The sequence below is a fragment of the Cryptomeria japonica genome, chromosome 7 (assembly GCF_030272615.1).
Source record: "Cryptomeria japonica chromosome 7, Sugi_1.0, whole genome shotgun sequence".
In the NCBI taxonomy this organism is placed as follows: domain Eukaryota; kingdom Viridiplantae; phylum Streptophyta; class Pinopsida; order Cupressales; family Cupressaceae; genus Cryptomeria; species Cryptomeria japonica.
This window is the reverse complement of record NC_081411.1, coordinates 38,242,744-38,266,454: the sequence shown is the minus strand read 5'-3', so window position 1 is coordinate 38,266,454 and position 23,711 is coordinate 38,242,744. Positions and strand designations below refer to the sequence as shown.

Sequence of the window (23,711 nt, the reverse complement as noted above, 5' to 3'; positions counted from 1 at the left end):
TCTTTTGTCATGACCTAATTATTTTCCTTGCATTTCAAATTCATCTCCTCGGGTTCTATGATTTAATCATTTAATCATGTTTGTCATTTTCCCTCTAGGTTAAATAATTTATAAATTTATCCTAAGTCTTCTTGTCATAGTTAAATATTTATTTAATTAGCTAATTAATTCTCCCTCTTTTGTGAATTAATTAATGAATGGAAACTTATTAATTAATTCACCTAATTTAATAATTTCCTAATTTCTAATTCATCATTTCCACCTAATTTCCAACTCATTATCTCTCTCAAGTGGCTCCTATTTTTGTGATTTAATTTGGAAGCATGTTTCTTTATTCGTCGTGATTTTGGATATGGCATCTTATCCTAACATTAGATTTAATGGCTAGTCTTATCCTCTTGCATGGAAAGTGTCCAATGGCATTTCTTTCTAAATCTAATTTTTCACATTTTTGAATCCAACTACATCTAATATCGATTTCTTGCTAATTGTTATCATCTCTCCAATCTGATTTTTCCCATTTTTCAATCCAATTGCATTTAATATCAATTTCTTGCTAATTGTTGTCCTCCAATTTTTCTATAAATTGGATGCATTTCTCATCAGAATCAACCACGCTTCTAGTATCCTCGCACTATCAAAAATGATCTTGCTATCATACTTTGCTCTTGTACTTGTAGGTGAGATCCACAAATCCTCTATTTGGAGGAGAAATAAAGCCAATGGAGGTCAATGAAGGAAACACCTTGCAATTGTTTGCGTATTTATTTTAGTGTTTTGCTTTCATTCTTTCATTGAATTTATTAGGATAAATTTCCATAGGTTGTTATGTTTCTTGGTTACATAGTTTGGGCTTTGATGTATTCCATTTTCCTATCTATATTTTCTAGTGAACTAACCAATTTTCTTTTTTTTGTGTGTTTGCAAGTTTGTTTGCTGGTTTCTTGAAGAAATATCATTATCAACCATGTCCCCTATAAGCATAACGTCGATGCAATCATTTTCCTTTGAGACATTTTGATGTTGTTTTAAACATTTTTCTTTCTTCTATATATTTTGGCATATATTCACAATGAATGAAAATGCATTTTTTACCATTTAGTATGAAAAACATGATTTTTTTTTATATAAAAGATAGTATATACCTCTGTCCACATTTGCATTGCTTAAAAATGGTTTATATAGCACATATTGGCAGATTTTGACATTGTTTTAACGCAGATTTAAATGCTCTTCCTATGCAATACATTTGTGCTACCTTAAAGCCATTTTGGTGATAAAATCACTTTTGTGCAGATCCAAAAAGGGCTTTTATGCAGATTTAAAGATGCCTTTTGTGCTGATTTGAAAAAAATTTAGTGCAAGATTTAAAAAAAATATATATCTAAAATTAGATTGTTTTAGCTTTTTTTTTTTTTTTTGTAAATTGGATTGTTTTTGTCATTTTGAATTAGTTTTAGTTTGGTTTTTTTAGTTTTAAATTAGTTTAGATTTAGATTTTATTTTTGTTAGTTTAGATTTAGATTTAGTTTCTATTAATTTAGATTTGAATGTACTTTAGATTAGATTTAGTTTTAATTTAAATTAATTTTTTATTTAATTTTTTATTTAGTTTAGATTAGATTTTTTTGATTTAGGAAAGTTTATTTTTAGCTAAGAAAGTTCATTTTATTGTTTAAATTTAGATTAAATTTGGTTTTCTAGATTAATTTGTTCTTAACTTAGAAAATTTCTATTTTAAGTTAGATTAGTTTTTTTTTTTTTTTTACTTAGATTACTTTGTTACTTAGATTAATTTGTTAGTTAGTCAATAGGTGGGAGTGTTTGATGTGTTTTTTTTTATCTTTAAGGCTAATCTTTATGGCTTTGTGTGGGTGTGCAGGTTCCGTTGTGAGGCATTCATCTATTCTCGCTTGTCAAAGACATAATCTTTAAACTATTAATGTGTTTGTTGCAAGATGGAGCCAAATAATTTCATCAAAACTGAGTGTTTACGATTTTTAGAGTAGTTGCACACTTTGCTTTCTAAAGGTCAATGGACACCATATTTGACTTGTCCTAATTCATTTTTCTTGTGTGTTTTTACCCTTAAAAGTGGGTCTACCTCCCGATTTGTCGGAAACTTCGCACAGGCACTGGTGAGAGTGAACATACCAAAGTGGTGACAAGTTAAGGCCAAACTCTTCCAAACCACTCTCAATAATTATGTTTTGTAACAAAAGTTGTAAAAAATAGGCGTCGAAATGGCATAGTGATGATTAAATTCAATGGATCTATGCCCACTTGAATGGATGCCCTAACTAAAAGCCTTTGTGCTTGGAGACCTAACAACTTTTGTGCTTAGAGACCAAAAATCTTCTAGTCATTGATACAAGAGGTTAAACTTTTGATGTCATCTGACACTTTTATGGCTCTTAGTAGAGATACAAAGTTGGCCATGGATATTTTTCATGGGAACTAATGCTTGGTTTCCCTATAGAAGTGAGTGCTGAGGGTTGAGCCAGTGGGGTCAAACATCTAAGTATATTCTTTGAGTAGGCGTAGTTGGAAAACCAAGTTTGATCCAATGACTATTGTCCTTATCAGCCATAGGATTTGTTGTTGAAGGTGTATGATTATTTTGAGTCAAATTCAAACAAATGTCTTTTCTTCTATGCTTGTAAAAGGTTGAATTAAAAATAATTGTCACAAGTGGTCCTAAACAACCTTTTTTTTAAAATTTAAACAACATTCAACAAGTCAAACACAAGTTTCAAATGAAAACAAAGTTCAAACAAAGAGTCCAAAATCTTGTCCAAGTATTCATCCAACATTCAAACATGTCTTGTCAAAGAATTGGAAATCCTTGTCTCAAAATACATGTCACTTAGGGTTAGACTTTGCATAGTTCAAACCTAGGTCTTAGGACATTCACATTGCCTTTCATATTTAGTCCATTGCATTGTCACAATTCCTTTGCACTTAGGTTTAGAGTCATTTTCCTAAGTCTTCATTGCATTATCATTATCCCAAAATTAGGTCTCGGCTTAGGTTGCATTTTTCACATTTCATGTCATTGGTCCTCACATATCCTTATCATTGCATTGTCATAAACCCTAGTCTTGTCTTACCTTGATTTTGTCATATCATCTCATATCTTTAGATCATATCATATTCTTAGGTATTCTCATTGTCATTGCCTCCTTTCTTTTAGTCTCAAAATTGGTTTTGTGAAACTTCAAAAATCAAAACTTTAGATCATACCCTAAGTTGTTGTTAGGAAGTCTTCACCTTGTCCAAAAATTTGTCCTTTTGTCAACATCATTTTGTCAAACCTAGCTTAGTATCAAATAATATAGGTCAGACATTATCATTTGTCCTATTGTCATTTTTTCCTTTTTCCTTTTTTCAATTAAGATCTTGACTTCATTTCCTTTTCCCAAGGTTGCGTGTTGAGGTTTGCATTTTAAAAGTTTGTCCAAATATTGAAAAATAACAAAAATATAGGTTGCATTCTTACCTTAGATTGCATTATCTTTTACTAAGATTGCATTTAGTTGCATATCATTGTCATTCCCAAAATTCTAAAAGACCAAAAAAATTTAGTTGCATTGTCAATCACCTAAGTTACATTAGTTGCATACATCATCCTTAAATTCAAAATCCCAAAAATATTGCATAGTGACATGAATATTGAAACAAGGTTTCAAGTTCCTATGATGCATGAAATTTTGACATATCAACCTATGATTGGACCAATGAATAACACAATGCAATCACTTTTTAATCCAAGACAATCACAACTCTATCCAACCCAACAATAAGACAATATCGGTCAAACTTTTTATGATGAAACAAGTGTCCAAATATGACAACTGGAGGAAAAAATAGCTCGAGAAAAAGAGATCTTGGAACCAAAAGTGAAAAACCCATGAAAATATTAGATCCCAAATGTCCAAACTATTTAAAAAATTTCAAGGTCCAAATCCAAATATTGAGCCCATTCATGTAAAATCTCTCATCGAACAATTAGATATACCAACTCTCATCTCTCAAATAGAGATGATGAAACAATTTCAAGCAACAAGCACAAACTTCAACCAAATCTCAAATCAAACTTCATTCGACCAAATCCCAAGTCAAATTTTGTTTGATCAAACTTCACTCAATCAAATTTTGAACCAACAACCAATGATGAATAAACCACCAATGGTCCAACATGTCCAACTAATACAACCAACGATTCAACATATCAAACCAATACATCCAATAGTCCAACATTTCCAACCAACTTAACCAATGGTCCAACATATCCAACTGAAACAACCAATGGCACAATTTCAACAATATGCTCAAGCAAATACACAATGTCAACAATTGGTCAAACCAACAATCAAGTATTAACAAAAAACTCAGTATGAACAACTACAACCAAAAATTCAAAAAACAAAAGTTGCAACATATACCAAGCCAAGTTTCAAATATGTCAAATCAATTCAAACAATAGCAAATTAAAAATCAAAGAACAATACCAAAGCCAAAGCCAAATCACCTTCAAACAAGTTCAAAATCAAAACTCAGCTAGGTAAAAACCTCACAAGGATTGAAATGCATCTCCAAAGAAAGGTAGCTCTTTTACTAATCTCTTAAACAGAGTCCTAAGTGATCTTTTTGAGATAGATAAAAATCATGCACCCATGTATAGTAATGACCCACCATCCCCTCATAAAAAAATTGACTCTCCTATGGCATCCATCCCTAAAATTTTTGAAGATTTGCAATCATCGTCATCAAACAATACACCCAAGGACAAAATTGTTGGAATCCAAGAACACTGAGAGGGGGAGTGAATCGATGTTCTATTGGTGGGATCAATTTTAACTTTATTAACAAAGTATTGGAGTAACCGGTATCCATAAAAGAATATAACAATAAATAGAAATGATGCAACCACAAGAACATACACCATAAAACAGGATTTTATATGTGGAAAACCTCAATGAGGAAAAACCACAGTGGGATTGGTGATCCACAATATCTATCCACTGCCCAAATGAATAAATATTACAATAGGGGCCTACACATGCAAGAAGGCCAACATCCTAGAGCGCACTACTCATCACAAAAGGAGCCTCACTAACTACATACACCAAAATGGAGTTACAAACAAAATTCTCAACTCAGAGAATGCATCTACTATGGTGAATGAGTTTTGGTTTGAAGAAATGTCTGTACCAAATTTTACTATAGAGGAGCTTCATACAACCCCATAGGTTGAAACAGATCGATCATATGTGTCATGGATTGGAAGAAACAGTTCGTCAAAGTTTGACAACTTTTTGGACTTAGGGCACTTGGACAGATCATGCTGGTAGGGAATGACTCTCGATGTTCCTGTGCTTTGGGATTCACAAGAGGAGAATACCTAGTGTAAACCTGCCAACGCAGATATGCTCATGACATGGATTTATGCACTATACAAGCTGAATCAATTCAACCCTATCTTTCAACTTTGCATTGCATGCAACTGACAGTTTTTGTAGTAGGCAAAAAATTGCTACCAATTAAAAATGGCTCTAACTCATCAGAAACTGAGATAGACCATTATAGAGGAGCCTCACGTGACCTCACAGGTTCAAATAGATGAATCATATCTATCTTGGATTGGAAGAACCAATCTGTCAAAGTTTGATAATTTTTTGGACTCAGGGCAATCGAGAAATTGCATTGGTAGGGTATGACTGTCGACATTCTGGTGCTCTAGGATGCACAAGAAGAGCATGCCTAGTGCAAAACTTCCCAACCAAAAGTGCTCATGAATTCAGTTTGTTCACGCGATGAACCAAATCAATTCTAGCCTATCTTGCAACTTTGCATTGCATGAAACTAATGGTTTTTGCAGCAGGTGAAAAAATGCTACTAATTGAAAATGGCTTTGATTCATCAGAAACCGAGATAGTCTATTGTAGAAGAGCCTCACATGACCCCACAAGTTCAAATGGAATGATCATACGTGTCCTAGATTGGAAGAAATAGTCCATCAATGTTTGACAATTGTTTAGACTCAACGCACTTTAGAGATCGCACTGATACGATATGGCTCTCAATGTTTCAGTGCTTTGGGATGCATGAGAGGAGCATACATAGTGTAAGCCTACCCACCTGCATGCGCTCATGACATTGGTTTGTGCATAGGGCGAACCAAATCAATTCTACCCTATCTTGCAACTTTGCATTGCATGCAACTGACAATTTTTGCAGTAGGCGATAAAATGCTACCAATTGAAAATGGCTCTAAGTCATCAAAAACTGAGATAGGCCATTGTAGAGGAGCCTCAAGAAATACCACACATTCAAATGTATCAATCATGTCTCTTGAATTGGAAAAAATAGTCTGTCAAAGTTTGATAATTTTTTGGACTCAGGGCACTTGAGAGATCACACCAGTAGGGTATGACTCTAAATGTTCTAGTGCTTTGGGATATATGAAAGGAGAATGCCTAGTGTAAACATAACCACCTGGATGCGCTCGTGATGTCAGTTTGTGAACAAGATGAACCTTATCAATTCTACCCTATCTTACAACTTTGCATTGCATGCAACTAATGGTTTTTGTAGCAGGCGAAAAAATGCTACCAATCGAAAATGGCTCTGAGTCATCAAAAACCAATATATGCCATTGTAGAGGAGCCTCACATAACCACATAGGTTCAAATGAATTGATCATATGTGTCTTGGATTAGAAAAAATAGTCCTTCAAAGTTTGATAATTTTTTGGACTCATGGCACTTGAGAGATCACGTCGGTAGGGTATGACTCTCAACTTTCCAATGCTTTGAGATGTATGAGAGGAGAATGCCTAGCGTAAAACTACCCATGTGAATGTTCTCATTAAATCGGTTTGTGCACATGATGAACCAAATTAATTCTACCCTATCTTTCATCTTTGACAACTTTGACAACAACTGAGCAACTTTGAAAACAAGTGAGCAACTTTAACAACAACTGAGAAAATTTTACATCTTTTATCCAAATAAAGCCAAACATTGATAACTTTAATGATAATTGAGCAACTTTGATAATAATTGAGAAAATTTTACATCTTTGATCCAAATGACCCCAAACACGAGAACCAAAATTTGACCATTGCGAGCATGAGGATGCTCTCGCACTACACACATATTGTTTACTACATAAGAAAATATTCATATAAATTTATAAAAGGGAAGCCACCAAATACAATGAATACACAATAATGAACTGAATACAAGGATTTTTGTAGGGTTAATTCAACATTTTAGAAATTTTATCAAATCATATTCCACGATTGCAGTGTTTTATATCATAGATTTTTGTTGTTTATATTCATATTGTTGATTACATAGGAAAATGATCAATTAACTTTATAAAAGGGAAACCATGAAATACAATGAATACACAATAATGAACTCAATAAACATTTATTAGATCGAATAACAACATATATATATATATATATATATATATATATATATATAAGGCATGTATGCCAAGTCAATACAAGTATTACAAAAATGTTGCATATGCCATGTCTAAATCGATATACAATAAAAATGTAGAGTATATCTACATGTATTGGTCATTTTATGACCACAGCTAACTCTATATGATCCTAAACTTTTGGTGGATCATCAAAATCGAGCCTCTTCGATGGAGTACACGGCTTTGTAGATGGCTACAAAACCACTATTCAAAAGCCAAGTTAGAATTCTTTTGTAAAAAATAGTTCACAATTAACAACATAACTATGCATTTAACTATAATTTCTTTGCAATTGAAATGTAGATTAGCTCATCGGCCGATCTCAGAGCTAATGTGTGCACTCTCCTCTCCTTGTCACTATTAAGAGTTTTCTTAAAGACAAACTTAAAGGGATCCACATTATGGCCGAACCGCGAAGGGGGATATTGTAGATTAAATGTATAATTAATACAATGTACTGACATATTTATATAAAAAACAATTAAAAGCTATAATTTAGAGAAGAATGATGTACCGATGTCTCAGATGCTTCTCCAATGGACTGAGGATGGCTCACCATCGATGGAGAAACTATCACTATTACCTATACAAAAAATGATCAAAGATTAAATACAATTAATATAATGATAAGTATTGTAGGTTAAAAATAATTAATATAATATATCAAACAAAACTGTACTAGATCTTGAGATGCTTCTCCTGTGCATGGAGGAGGGCTCGCCATTGATGAAGAACTTATGGATATTTCTTGTATGAAAAAACTTATAAGATTATAATTTATCACAAGTTCACATGTACACATGCATATAATCATGAAATCAAGAAAATAAAGTAGAGATACACACCTGTGCCCTCTCTTGATCCACGGGCGGATCAGGTGCATTCAAGAAATCCACATAGCTAAATGGTTGTTGTAAATGTAAAATAGACAAAAAACACTAATCAATCTACAAATCCCAACTAAGACAATTCCAATATTTTCAAACAATTGTACAACTAAAAATGTGTTCAATTACCTTCTTCCCACGTTTTTGCATCTTTGAGGAATTATTTTGCTTAGGATGAGGCATAGATGCAGAGGGGGTACCCTAAAACAAGAAAATTAACATGAGATATTAGTACAAATAATATATTAAACATAATTTTTAAAATCTAAAATGAAATGACTTGCATATTCCATCAAATAAATACATAAAAAAGGGTGTACATGAAATGAAATGACTTGCATATTCCATCAAATAAATAAATACATGAAATGGTAAAGTATAGCGTAGGCCAAAATCGATCACTGAGAGAGTGATGTCATCAATCTGGGACATTTGGTCCCCTATCAACACCTACAAACCAAGAATTGGACCAAGCATTAAAGATAGTTAGTATACCTTGTAAAATTTTTGAATTTAAAGTGTACTATTCTATTTTAATATGTTACAAAATTTATACCTCAAGCATTGAAGTTGCAGCTGTAGTAACTATGGGAGGAGTATGGGATACTGCTACTACATCCTGAAATGCATATTATTTGTATCAATTTAAATCGATGTATAAATAAAAATTCATTTTTGTAATTACAAATTTAAAGTGACTGATAAATAAAATGATATGAATTCAAATCAACACACCTGTGTCTACTTTTGATGGCAAAACAACATGTCCATCAACTCCTCTGTCAATGCCACATCCTTAGTCATGTGGTTCTGACATCTACTCCTGCAAATCATGCATAAATGAGATGTGGATCCATTTGCAGTAGTTGCATCATCCATCCCTGAGCATATACTTGAGCAATAGACACACACATGCTAAATGGGCTCTCTGTCGGCACCTGGAGAAACTAATGGCTCATCATCCAATACAAGAGGGTGTGTTAACTATGTCTCTTACTAAATGATGGCACAAGTCAATGTTGTGGCTGCTTGAAGACTCTGTAGCTTCATCAACTCTTTCAGCTCTACTAGGGTAGCCTAATGCACCTTTGGTTTCGGTGCTAGGGGGCAGTGAGTCTCTGGGGCTAATCGCCTACAAGCTCTAGGTCTATCTAGGTAAGAGCCACCACCTCTACCATGGAACTCTCTCATATCAAAATAATTTGGCCGCACATTGAGGAAAAACTCCCACTATACTTTTCTCAAAAAATACAATGGCACCTCATAATTATTACAAGGTGGATCATCAAAGACCATCCACCACCTCTACCAAAAAAAGTTTCTTCATCTACACATTGGTACACCAATGTATGGGAAACCTCTTTGCATTAAGAGGTAACGACTGACCAGTTTTAGGATCAACAAAAAGGCCACATATTTGTTGTTTACTAATATTTTTGTTTTTCGCTCCCTCATATGATAACGCACCAACATAGTATTGACGACACATATCCCTAAAGTTTCCCCATTTTGTAATTTGTATTGAAATTGTTGTGGCACCACTAGATAATGTTTCTAGGCTAGTGGCGAGGGATTTATGATTCTCAAGCTCATATTTTTTCAATTTATTAATCAGTCTATTTATTTTAGACGCATTTTCTCTGATTGATTAATCAATTACTCTTGCGTTTCAATTGTACGGTCAAAAGAAGGAACTCGAGGTGTATCTTGTGGGTTTTGTTCGGGGTTTTCAGGAGGTGCATTTGTTTGTTGTTGTTGTGGATTATCAGAATCTAGTTTTTGAAACAAAAATAAAAACCTAATCAAAATAAATGAAATTAAATTTAAAATGTAAAACAAATTGAATAAACGAGAAAGAAAGACAAAAATTAAGAAAAACTAACCTTGATCCATAGCGTTTGGTGGAGAAATGTGGTAGCCCATTCGCGGTTTTGTGGAGGAAAAGGAGGAAAAAACACTACGGTCATGGTGAAAATAAATCCAGTCCTTTTTAAAAAAAAAATTTTGATAGGTACTGCATACGCTATTTTTTAGGACTTATGAGTGCATACGTACTCCCTTTCCTAAAAATAGTGCATACGTGGTATCTTTGTTTAGGCTCAAGAACAATGGACCTAAGGGCATACGCGGTGATTTGAAATTTTAGTAATGTGTACACACTGCTTGTTTCTTCATGTTTTATTTAGGTGGTGTCCACTTTTCTGACCACCATCTTGGTGTACATCCCTTCAAGCATCATCATTAGAAATTTCTATTCCACCCTATCATAGGCTTTCTCAAAGTTAATGAGAAATAGCCACCTTTTGTCTGGAGATTTTAGACTAATTCATGGCCTCCCAGCTTGTAATAAAGTTTTCCACGATATATCTTCCTTTTATAAAGCTTGACAACCTCCCTCTCTTCCATTTAACTTTAGCAGTAGGTGCACCACCTTCAAAAGTATGGTTATCATCTTCCTCATTTTCTACATCATTGGATTGTGCCTCTTCATTGTCTAAATCGACAGACAAAGGTTCCTGGTCCCTAGTAGGATCTTCAAAAAGGGGGTTGGTGTTAAGAATGTTAAAGTGTTCCAGGGCTAAGGTCTCAGGGTTACTAGGAACCTGATTACTAGCCATTGGTTTGGCTTTAATAACTTCGATGCTCATGACCTCATAGTCATAGATAATGGTATGAGAGTTAGGCATTGGATAAGAGACTATATCTCTATCCGATTCGAGAAGCTTATGATCTACATTCTTACTATCCGAATTGGATGCATCAATACTCCACTTATTGCCAAATATAGATAACATGCTATTAGTTTGATAGTTATTCGAGCTAGCAGTCATGATAGTTTTATCTTCGAAGTCTTTAGCCAAAGATTTGACAAAGGAAGAATTACACCTAGGAGATTGACATGATGCATCAATTGACATGGGTCGAGGGGGGTTTTTCAACTTGTCTAGAATAAATTCTTGTGCGTTCTTGATATGGTTTTTCCTAGACTTGGGGGGATGATGCAATCATCCTTCAACTGGTCTAGTGATATCTCAAGAGCAGAGTGTAGAGGGGGATCCACAGTGAAGCTTCCAAGGACCACATTATCATCGAACGTGGGGGGTGGGGATGATGGCTTAGCCATAGCCTCTGCCATCACTTTCTTCAGTTCATTGAGTTTATCAAGAACATGGGTCTACATCGTAAAATGATTGTTAGGGGCTGAATTAATAGGGTTAGGGATAACACCATTATTGGGATGAGAAACAAGTTTCCATTTGCCCAAGATAGGGCAGTTTTGACATAGCTGGCCCTCACGTCTATATAAAAAACATGCGTTCATACCACCAAGGATTTCTATTTCACATGAAATGGTGTCATTATCCATGTTGATAATAATGGACCTTGGTAAATCCTTACCGAAGTCGATTGTGATAAGCACCCAAGCATACAAGTGTAGAACCATTGTATGCAAGTGATCAACCCTGATGGTTCTACCTATCGACTCGATAATTTGTGGGATGAAACACCACAACAATGGGGGAAGATTTTTTATAATAACCCATCTAGGGCTAGATAGGGCAAGGACTTCATCGCTAACTTCTTTTGGAGTCCATTTAACATCCCTAAAAGTCAACTTCTCAATGGACCAAAATTGTTTGCTAACAACTTGGGCCTAAGATTTAAAATCTTTAAAAAAATAAAATATAAACGTTTTTGAATCATTCTACAAAAAGAAAAATGTAAACCTAATTTATTAACCCATACATTCTTAAGCCAATTAATCATGAAATTGCAGGAGGGACAATTGGAAAGCTCCGTGGTCATGAAAAAAATTGCAATATCCTTAAGCCTAGCTTTTTCTTCATTAATGACATCAAGAATAGATGAATTGGGAGAAACAGTAAGAAATGCATGGGGTTAGGCAGGGAACTTACCTTCTTCTTTGGAGAGCCCATCGCTACCTACAGACACATTGGAAACCCTAACATCAAACTTGGCAAGGTCTGAGATTGACATCGAGATATCATCAATAAGAGTAGCCTTGAAGGACTTGGGCAAAACTAGCCTCTCAGGCTGAATGCCGCCACTAGAATCACATAACATAATTGCCCAAGCGAGCGGGGGGGAAGAGCATTGATGGGAAAATTTTCCCTCCAGACAAAGTCAGACGAAGCCTGATGAGACCTATTGTAATTTCAATGAAAAGGAAACAAAAAAGAGAGGGGAGGCAAACTTACCTACGTGGAGGAGGCCACTTGCACTCGTCCACCATGTGAAGCCGAAGACCCTTGATGTCGCACCAAAACCCTAGGTCGAAGTAGAGTTGCAGAGCCTTCGAGTACCCAGTGTACCTTTCAATCTATTCATAGGTTTTGATTAACTATTTTTGGATAAATATACTTACTATCAATAGTAAGTTCTATTGTTTGAAAGGAGACACGACAATCATATATAAAAAATGCTTCTAAGTTATAAATTATAGAGTTGAATGTATGCCATCAATATCAATTGATTTAAATATATAAATGGATCTTAAATCCTTTATTGAAGTAAGAAAAAATCATGATAGATGATGGAACATAAACACAATAATATTCCAATTTCAAACTATAAAAGCTATTAAAAATTACCAATTTATTAGAAATATATTTTATTTTTTTGTGACATTCAATAGGATGCACCAATTGACAAAATATTGAAGATGAAAAAAATCACCAAATATATAAAAAAAAATAAGATATTTTAAAAACCACCGCCTAATATTATTTGTACAAAACAAAAGTATGTGATTGAAATTGATGATAAAATCTTAAAACTAGTGCCGAATAAATTTGGAGAAATTTGCTAAAAAATAATTATTCGTAAACACCTTTCAACCTTGCATGCTAATGTTAAGAATATAAAGAGGATAAAATTGTAGGCTATAAAATACTAAATTGTAATTTTTAGGGTCTTATGATACATGTTTTAATTAAGGGTAAACAGGTTTTGGGGGGACCAGAAACTCCATAAACAGGTTTTGAGGGGACCCAAAACCCCACAGGTTTTGAAGGGACCTGAAACCCTCAGATTTTACCAGGATCTGAAACCCACATACAATTGCTGCTAAAGGATAATAATATCAGTGAACCAGCAGCCAAGCCACAAACAGGACACAAAGCATCCCTAACACGGAGACAAGGGTTTTGCAAGGCTCCCCAAACCTACAGAATGTTAGGGTTTTGAAAGGCTCGCCTAACCTTTATTGAGGGTTTTGGATTGGCTCCCAAAACCAACAAACAAGGTTTTTCCTAGGCTCCCATAACCAGTAACATAGATATCAGCTTACCAATAGTAGAACTAACCTTTAACCAAAAACCAACATTGGCCAGGTTGGGCCCTTTAAAATTGCTAGCATCCAGCAAGCTAGTGGAACGAACAACACTCCCGCAACCAAGATGCAAGGAAATATGAAAGCACGCATGGGGATTTTGAAAGGCTCCCCTAACCTTCACGACATACACAAGGAGGGTTTTGAAGGCTCCCTCAAACCCCAAAAGAAACTGAAAAGCATGGTTAGAAAAAACCCAACCCTGACCATGAAAGAAATGGTACGTGGCCTCAACCAGCAACTCAAGCACCATCCTCACCCAAAAGTCCTTCTCCCACCATCTCCCCACCTCAATAGGGAAGAGGTCCACCTCAATAGGAATAGAAAGAAGGTGGAGCATCAACCTTAGAGGCACTCTCATAGCAGGCAGAAACCTGATCGCTCACAACCACTAGATCTCTGCCTCTATGGGAGAAAGGGCCACTTCAAAAAGGCTGGGAAGAGAGTAGATCAAATACCCCCAAAAAATAGTCATGGACAAACAAAGAAAAAGCTCCTCCACCACAAAAGGAGGGCAAACCAGAACAGGGGAAAATTTGACCAACCCAGTCTCAAGATTGAGAGGAAGATCCTTTAGAAACATAGAGACTCCCTCACAAGAAATGGAAGAGGGCCGGAACAAACCATTCACATCCAAAAATATTCTCTCCATCTTCCATAGAGAGCCACCTCTAGCCAAGGCAATGCCAAGAGACATACTCTGCCAAGACCACAGAGAGCCCTACTTATTTAGATCCACAGAAACAACAAGGGACAGGGGAACCTCCCATATGGATCCAAGAAAGCCAAGTAGAATGGTTTGCAAACCAATGCAAGGCACCAAGGGCAAACCTGCACCAACAAAAAGAAAAGACTAGGCAAAAAGAGGGGGCAAAAAAGCACCACCAGTTCCAGAGGGGGACCCAAAGCCTGGCCAGACACAGGGCATCACAGCCAAAACACAAACATGTGAGGACGAAGGCACCCAACAAGGTTCATCAGCAGAGAGAAATGAACAGCAAATGTCAAGAACCAAGGTGATCTCATCGCACAAAACCAACAAGGGTAAGGTAAACACACAGCCCACTGTAGCACTATCCAACCACACAAAACCCAGAACAGAGAAGCCTGCGCAGAGGCCAGTGAAACTAGGTTGGGCTGAAGAGAAGAGGCTCTTCTCATCACCATCTTCCTTGCCATCATCTTCTCCATCACCTGAATCCTCAGGCGTTGAAACCCTAACTCACCCAGCTCCTCCTTTCCCACTCATATTTTTCCATATTGAAAATCAACCTGCCTTACGATACTTGTTAAATAATATGGCATCTATGATATATAATAGAGTTGTAAGAGGAAGTTAAACTTGTTAACAAACTTATGATACATGTTATTAGGCATCACTGATTTGAAATAATGGAGACAAAATAGAGAACCCAATTTGGTGCTAGATTATAATGAAATTATGGTTGTTAGAAATAGTATATTATAATTGTGATTTAAAAAGTTATATTTTCTTGATGCCACATCTTTACCCAAGGTAGAGGAATAGGAAGATCTAGAGAATCACAAAAACAATAAAAAAAGAAAATATCTATTGAGAATCCAAATGTTGAGCTTACTCATAATATCTAGATGCATAAATTAGATAAGATATTTGTTCCTTGAATAATGATTTTGAAACTTTTATTAGGAAATATTCTCTCAAAATTCTTGTTTATCTTGGTAGCACTAATAATTTTATATACCTAGATTTCAAAGAATTCATCAACTATCTTGTCCATCCTTACTGTAGATTTGAGTTCATGATAACTAATGATGGAAACTTACCGAGATGTGAGACCAAAGACTAACTTTTATATATATTTCTATATGAGAATAAAATCTCAAATCTAAAATGTTTTTCTTAAACTTGGGTGGTTGTGGAATTATTTTGAGAATAATTTAGCTTTGAATTGTTACTCCTATCCCATGTGTATTACTACTATTCAAGTTACCAACTCTTCTTTCTCAAACCATCCTAAGTATCTCAAAAAAAAATTACTCCTCCAGATCATGTCACTTAACCACTACATAAGAGGACACCCCCAAACTTGTGTCATTAGAAATACCCATTTCTACAAAGTATTGAGACTCAAGAAATTAATATAGAAACCACTATACCAAGGGATTATTTAGTAAAGTAAGTGTTTCTCCTCCGCTATTCTTTGTGTGCAAGAAATATGGTTCCTATATCCTTTGCCTTGATTATTATGAGCTAAATAAAGTAGCTATCAAGGATAAATTTCCTATTCTATTATTTAATGAACTTTTTGATGAAATCTATCATACATAATTCTTCTCCAAGTTGAGTTTATGGTCAAATTATCATTACATTCATATTAAATAATATCATATTCCAAAAACCTTCTACACTCATGATAGTTATTATTAGCTTCTTCTTGAAATATGTTTGACTTTATCAATGTACCATCTACCTACTTTATGAGTTCCTTTTTTTTTGTTCAATAAATCGCTATGCGGTTATATTTATATTAATTAAAAAACATTACGGATTTTTAAAAAATAGAAAAATTTACGTTGTTGCAGTTTCAAAGGTGGATAAACTCTCACAAACCTCAAAAGCCTACCACCTATAAAAAAACCTCATCTTTCTTCTATAGTATCCATCTATAATCATATTAACATGGTACCCTCAAAATAGAGGACTCCATAATACATATAGAAAGTAGAAATCTATCAAAAAGGAAAAGGCCTAGCAAAATACCAAAGAGTGGAGAGTGTGACACAAGAATGGAGGGAGAAAGAAATGAGAGAAGAAATCATTATGCTCTAATCAAGAAAAACCCATCTATGACCAAATCTACCAACTAAAAAAGCTAATCAAAGTTATCCATCATGTACAAAGCCTTCAGTTTCTGGGGAGTCTCTACCAATCATGGCCTAGTGTTGGTAATGCCTAAGGACCATTTCATCAAGATTAAAAATAAATGGTTTCCAATGGATTTGTTCCCCACCTTCAAAGAGCCTTGGAATGTTGTTGTCCCATGGGATTCCAACACCATGCTCAACCTAGAAGAGAATCTTATCAACGAATATGTCTACCATAAAAACCTCATGCAACAATAAGAGCATGCCAATTTTTTTGCCTCCCAAATCCAAGGACAACCTTAAACCACACACATTAAGCAACATTTTAAGCCTAACGAATGTCAGTCAACTCTGAGTGTTTAACACTTTTAAGCCTAGAAGTCAAATCCTAGTGTGTGTGTGTGATTTAATCCAACTGCAAATCCAATACAGAAGCCAAAAACCATGATGTGATGTTGAAATAAACCCGGTAATAGTTTTTATTTGTCAAAAATCCCCACACCAATACCATTTTGATGGCCTCAACCTGAAGTTCGTGAGTGAAGGGAACATGATGCCCCTTCATGATAAATTCAGCCTTAATTCTGAAATCCTCTCAAAGAAGCTCATTTGATTCCTAGCACTCCTTACACGTATCATCATGTCCATGAAGCCAAAGACCAAGAAAAATGACAACTTCAATGAATGCAAAGAGGATGGCCAAAGGGATCTGTTAATCTAAATTCGTACAAGCATCCAACCTATAGCTATTCTAACAAAATAATAGTTACAGAGAGGCCAAACCTATAAATACAACTAAATACTTGTATATATGCTCGGTTGAGGTGGAGGGTCTTAATAGTGAAGATTCCACTAAACATTATTGAGCATGGTATCATCTATTTTCTCCCAACTAGTGAGAAACATTTTTTAACTACTAAAAAGTTTATTTTCTCTAATGTTATTATGTAGATACAAGTACAAGCCAACAAGGTTTCACTTGAGGATGCACATATTTAGGAGCTACTAGACCACTGGGGCAATGCCCCATGCATTGTAGGTTGAGTTCCTCTTGACTCCACTTCCCCTTGAGTGCATCAATGTGGATGGAGCCACTCATGCTAGTGAGATTCAAATAGCTATGAAGATCATGGTTCTCACTCCTACACCTCTACGACTCTAATACTTGTAGAGGATGGCCTAGCATTCGATAGTGCAAGATAAAACATACACCTTTTAGGGATCAATGAGCTAGATTTCTTATCCCATTATAAACAATTCTCTTTATAGTCTTCTTTGATGATATTCATTTTTATAGTTCGACATCATAAATGTATCTCTTAAACTTGGATAAGGATCATCTAATCCACTCTATATAACACTTATTTGCAAAACTCTTTGAATGTTCATTTAACTAGATATAAAATAAATTTTTCTAAGGCTAGACTTAAGGTTGACCTAATGACAGGTGACCCCATTTAAAGTGAACTAAAGTAAAAACATTGAAGAACCTTGGGACTTCTTAGGCTACACTTATTATTACCATTGACTTGTGAAGGATCAAGGAAAAGTTATTGTCCGCTCAGGACCCTTATAGAAAAGATTCTTCTGGTCCTTTGTAACTGCATAAGAAAAAATTGGTCTAGATAAGTAGGTTATTTGCACAAACCTAGCTTTTATTCCAAATTCATCTAAAAAAATTATCATTGAAATTGATTATTTAGGTTCTAGTTTGGGTGTTGTTCTCATCTAGGAAGGCCAACCCCTTTCATTTATATGTAAGGTTGACACTAATAAAAATATTATAAACAATTTCATCTATAAGAAGGAAATGATATCCAATTGTCATGTAGTCAGTAAATGGTGCTCTTATCTTATTTGAAGGTACTCTACATTGAAATTTATCACCATTTTCTTAGGTGTTTCCTAGACCATGAAGTATTCTCTCTATAGTGACAAAAGTGGGTCACCAATTTTTTGTGATATGAATACAAGATAACCCACAAAAAAGTGGCATGATAATGTGGTAATTGATGTGTTATGACACAAAATTGAGGACCATCCTACTTTGACTACTTTATCGGTGTCAACTATTACTTGGGAAAATGACTTGGGTGAAGAATGTTAGTAAGATAGTCACATGTATCAACTGATAGACTAGGTACCTACTCACCCTTCTTGAAAGGCCAATTATTGTTGGGATGGATATTATTTTTTAGTATGAGGGCCATCTAGTCCTAGTTTCCCAACAGACTTTGCACTTGAAACTTTTGTCTAAGTTCCCTGCCACAGTATCAATGGGTCACTTTAATTTTCTAAAAATATATGAAAGAATTTACTAGAAACTTTCCTAGGGATGTTTCAAGATGAATATCCAACACTATATGCTAGATTATGAAACTTGCAAATAAAAGAAAGGAGAAATAATTGACAACCCAAGACAAATTATACTATTATCCATTCCTATCTACATGTACATTCACATTTCAATTATCTTCATTAAACAACTATCGATGTCTCCATTAAATATTATGCACTTGAAATAAGATGAATTAAATGACTTGTACATTAATCATGTAACTTATACATTTCTAAATAATAAAAATATAATACAAACATATAACTTCATCCCTTATCATCTCACATTAATTACCAATTAACTAAATACAAGACACTCTTTTTCCTTTTTACAACAGAAGCGTATTACTCGCCTTCGATATTATTTCAATGTGATTCATGAGCCTTTTCTACTATAGGCGTCATCTAATCTAAGAGATTCCCCATTAGTACTTTCCAAACACTGAACTTTCGTCTAATACAACTGTTATTCCCCCATCTACCACTATATTGTGACCACTCACATATTTTGATTCATCACTGGCCAGATACAAAGCGGCCTTTGCAATATCCTCTGCTTTAAGAACTGCTTCCTTTAAGGGGGCTACGACCTCAATCGCTGCCTCCACCTTGGCCTTTGCCTCTGATGAAGCGTCCATTCCCATCAATTTCAATACCAGATCTGTGGCAACTACAGAAGGAGAAATACAATTCACACGTATACCACATTTCCCCAGCTCTGCCGCACCGCTCTTAGTCAGTCCAATAACGGCATGTTTCGAGGCATTGTAGGAGTAAGGAGTAGCTCCTCCTACCATTCCTGCAATACTAGCTGTAGAGATAATGCTGCCCTTTCTCTTGGGAATCATAACTCGGGCCGCGTGCTTAATGCCGTGCATTACTCCTTTTACATTTACATTCATCACTCGCTCAAATTCCTGCATATCATAGTCTACGCTCAGTTTTTGGTTGTCGACGGTTCCTGCATTATTATACATAATGTCCAGTTTTCCGTGCTTTTCCATGGCCATATCCACCGCTGCGCTTACATCTTGCTCTTTGCTCACATCACAGTGGATATATGTCGCCCAGGGAGAAAGGGAATCTGCCACTTTCTTGCCAGCGTCGTCTTCAATGTCTACAATAATGATTTTGGCTCCATGATTTGCAAATAGCCGAGAAGTGGCCTCCCCAATGCCTGCCGATCCGCCGGTGATTATTGCAACCTTGCCTTGCAGTCTGCATCTAACATAAAAGAGTTATGTTTTGCACAAAAATCCTTTTGGAAACAAAAATAGCCCAAGTAATTCCCAGTTTATGTGCTTATGATGTAATCAAAATTGGCCATTCACCGACAGACAGGATAATTTCTGAATTCAAAACCAGCATATTTTATGCTTAATATACTCTAAAACCTTTAGAAAACAACAATTTCATTTAAGATGACATTACAAGAGTGAAGAATGTATAAGAGAGAAAAAAACCTTCTCCAGAGACCAGCTGCGACCTCTGCCGTGGACATGTCCTCGAGCTAGCAAATGCCATTCAATAATAGCTTTCCAAGACCCAGCTTTATAGCGGACATGTCTGGAATTTGATTAATGTATTGTTCTAAGACGATTTATTGGAATTGAATCATTTAATTCAATTCGATTATGTTTACTTCTATTGTTAGGTCAAATATAAATAGAACCAGTTCAACGTACCACCTGGTGCCATGTTGATGGTTACCCTATCTAACCAAAATTTATAACAATTCAAAACTACATTCATTGCATAAACTCGTTTAATCTTGTGTGTTGGCATGAGTAATTGAATTAGTGTACGCGCAGTACGTTCACTTTTTTCCCAGTTCTTTTTCTTTCTTTTCTTTCTGATGTTCCATATAACTTCTTTAAGTTTCTGGTGTAGAGTACACAGAAAAATAAATGAAACTGATTTTTTTAGGTATGTGCATTTGAATGCAAGTTTGTTTTTTTTGTTAATGTACGTTCACTTTTAAGATCCATCCAACTCTTTTAAGTTTCTGACCTGGAGTAAGTATAGAAATAAATCAAACTGATTTGTTTGGCATGTACATTTGAATGCAAGTAAGTTTCTTGAACACACATTCACTTTTTTCTCAACTCTTCTTTTTCTGTGATGTTCCATCCAACAACCTCTTTAAGTTTCTGATGTGGAGTACGTATAAAAATATATCAAACTGATTTGTCTGGCATGTGCATTTGAATGCAAGTAAGTGCATTTGTTTAGTGTAGGTATAAAAATAAATTAAACTGACATTTTATTTAATTTCATTTAAGTTACTGATCTAAAGTACTGAAAAAAAGGTCCAATATTAAACACTTTCATGACACATGAATTCAAATTCATTTAATCTTTTTAATTTTCTGAAATGGAGTACAAATAAAACTAAATTAAAAGACTTTTTTGATATGTGAATTCGAATGCAAGATCATTCAACCTATTTTATGTTTATGAGGTAGAGTACAAATAAAAATAAGTTAAACAACTATCTTGACATGTGAATTTCAATGTAATTTCATTTTTCTTGAAAATTTGTTGAACATTTCATTTTCTTATCAAGTATATAGCAAGAGTGGGAAATTAAAGAATTAAACCACTTCAAGTTCTTTTACAAGTGAGGGAATTATCTATCCTTTCATAGAATTAGAATATTATAAATCATTATCATTACTTCAAATCATGTTCTATTAGACTTAATTTTTTTTATAACAATTATCATCAATCAAAAATGCATCATATTAGAGAAATTGCATAGAATAATATGTCAAAAATTAATAGTATTTGAAAGATTAAATATAAAAGATTTAAATGTAATTTTAATTTTCTTAAAAAATTATTTAACATTTTATTTTCATTAATAAAATAAATAATAAGAATGAGAAACTAAAGATATACACCACTTCTATTTTTATTTTGAAGTGAGTTGTCTATCTATTCATCGATTTAGTATGTTATGAACCATTATTAATAATGATATAGGATACTTTTCATCTACCTTGAGCATCTTGTATGGCCAACATAACTAGATATCCCCATATCCTCACTCAGGTGCTATCATCTGTAAACATGACATTGATGCCACTACAAACAACAATAGACCTCTTCTTACATAGAGAAGAAAAATATATTATCATCTGTAAACATGACATTGATGCCACTACAAACAACAATAGACCTCTTCTTACATAGAGAAGAAAAATATATCTACAGTTGTACAAGTGGCATATTACATTGTCCTCTCACTTATTTTCTACGATGGCTGGGTGATGCATGTTATGTAGTTACATGAATCTTTTTAGTTACAGTTATATCAACTATATCTTGTCTATAAACGTTTTTTCTATATCTCATTTTGGTATCAAAGCCAACATCACGCCTATTCCTAGAAGTATTAAGATTGTTTCAGAGCTATGTCGAGAGGAAGGATGGTGGGTGGAGTCATTGTGGTGTCTATGCTTTGACCAAAGGATTTATTCATCGACTCATTAGAAACCTGATATTGTGGTTCATCCATACAAACCTATGATTTCCTTTATATTCAATATCTATAGGAAAATTTAAATCCCTTTTAGCTTTTCCAACAATGATGAATTCATTCTAGTAAATGTATTACTATGGGCGTTGCACATGGTCTACGACTAACAGCTCCATGACATGAAGTTTGAGCTAAACAACAAAATGTGTTGATAGTTAAGAGGTATTGTCCATATCACAAACTTAGCGAACTGTGTATTGCTTTCAACTTTCGCTAAAGCACTTCAAGCCTCACATGTTTGCAGATTTGAGAAGAATTGAAGTTTGCAAGAGTGATATAGAGAAAAGTACCAAGAAAAGGGTATATTGTTCAAACAGGAAAAGTTCTGGAGAAAAATAAGGCATTAGGGAGTAAGTGAAGTTGTCACTTTTACACATTCTTATCCCATTTTAAAGGTAAACTAAGTCGGTAATTATATGTATTTGATATGTAAGCATTAAGTATTGCCAGAAGTCGATTTTCTTATCATACTGGTGGTGATTATTTCTCAGATTGACTATACTCTTGAATGAGTTGTGTATACTGGTGTTGAGGATGCTTTTATATGCAAGTGGTGTTGGGGATGTTCTTATATGCAAGTGGTTGAATGTTGTCAAAAGAGGTGAAGACAAGTATTGATTTTCATTTTTTTAAATATTGATTAATGTCACATAATGAAGATTGCGTGTTTAGTGATTTGTGTTTTGGAGATTTGCATCAATCACTGAGTGGTGATAAATATATTTGCACTATGGAATTGTTCAATTATGGCATTAAAAGAGATACCATGTGAATTATCTCGTATGTCAGTTGCCAGAGGTTTGAATTCATTATAAACATGTCATATATGTGTGTGTGTGTGTGTGTGTGTGTACAAATATATGTATATATACATATATGTATATATATATATATACATGTATGGGGTATACAAAGAGTTGAAAAAAGAGTGTCGGGATTAAGGATACTATTGAAGAGATTTATTACGAAAAAAATTATATTTTGTTGAAATCGATAATTTTTCAGTTTTTTTTGGCATGGTGACACATATTATTTTTATTGATTGGAAGTTTGGAGAGTGTAGTGCTACCATGGAAGGTAAGGATCAACACAATCATATTGGAGGCTAGAGGTGCCAGAGTCTAGAGGATCTCTATCAAATCAAGATAGCTTCTCACATTGAGAGGGGTTTTTGTATGAGAAGCATATGTTTCAATGTTCTTTTTTATGCTGACATAATTGAAGAATATGTTATTGGCACCCCAAA

At 34.5% G+C, this 23,711-nt stretch overlaps 1 protein-coding gene across 1 annotated transcript; it reads right to left on the bottom strand.

The window, feature by feature from the left end:
* Nucleotides 1-19,176: 19,176 nt before the first annotated feature.
* LOC131056217 (short-chain dehydrogenase reductase 2a) lies at nt 19,177-20,497 on the bottom strand. Its single transcript, XM_057990570.2, has 2 exons — nt 20,388-20,497; nt 19,177-20,142 (listed from the first exon to the last, which is right to left on the bottom strand). Exons 1-2 carry the CDS (start codon nt 20,423-20,425, stop codon nt 19,350-19,352), a joined length of 831 nt encoding a protein of 276 aa, XP_057846553.1. The 5' UTR covers nt 20,426-20,497; the 3' UTR covers nt 19,177-19,349.
* Between the last annotated feature and the right edge of the window lie 3,214 nt (nt 20,498-23,711).

What these genes read in the sequence shown, in the direction of transcription:
- LOC131056217 (XM_057990570.2), bottom strand. Translation starts at nt 20,425, where the DNA reads ATGTCCACGGCAGAGGTCGCAGCTGGTCTCTGGAGAAG. An exon ending in GCAGCTGGTCTCTGGAGAAG is followed by an intron (nt 20,143 to 20,387) that starts GTTTTTTTCTCT and finishes TGTTAGATGCAG; the next exon opens with ACTGCAAGGCAAGGTTGCAA.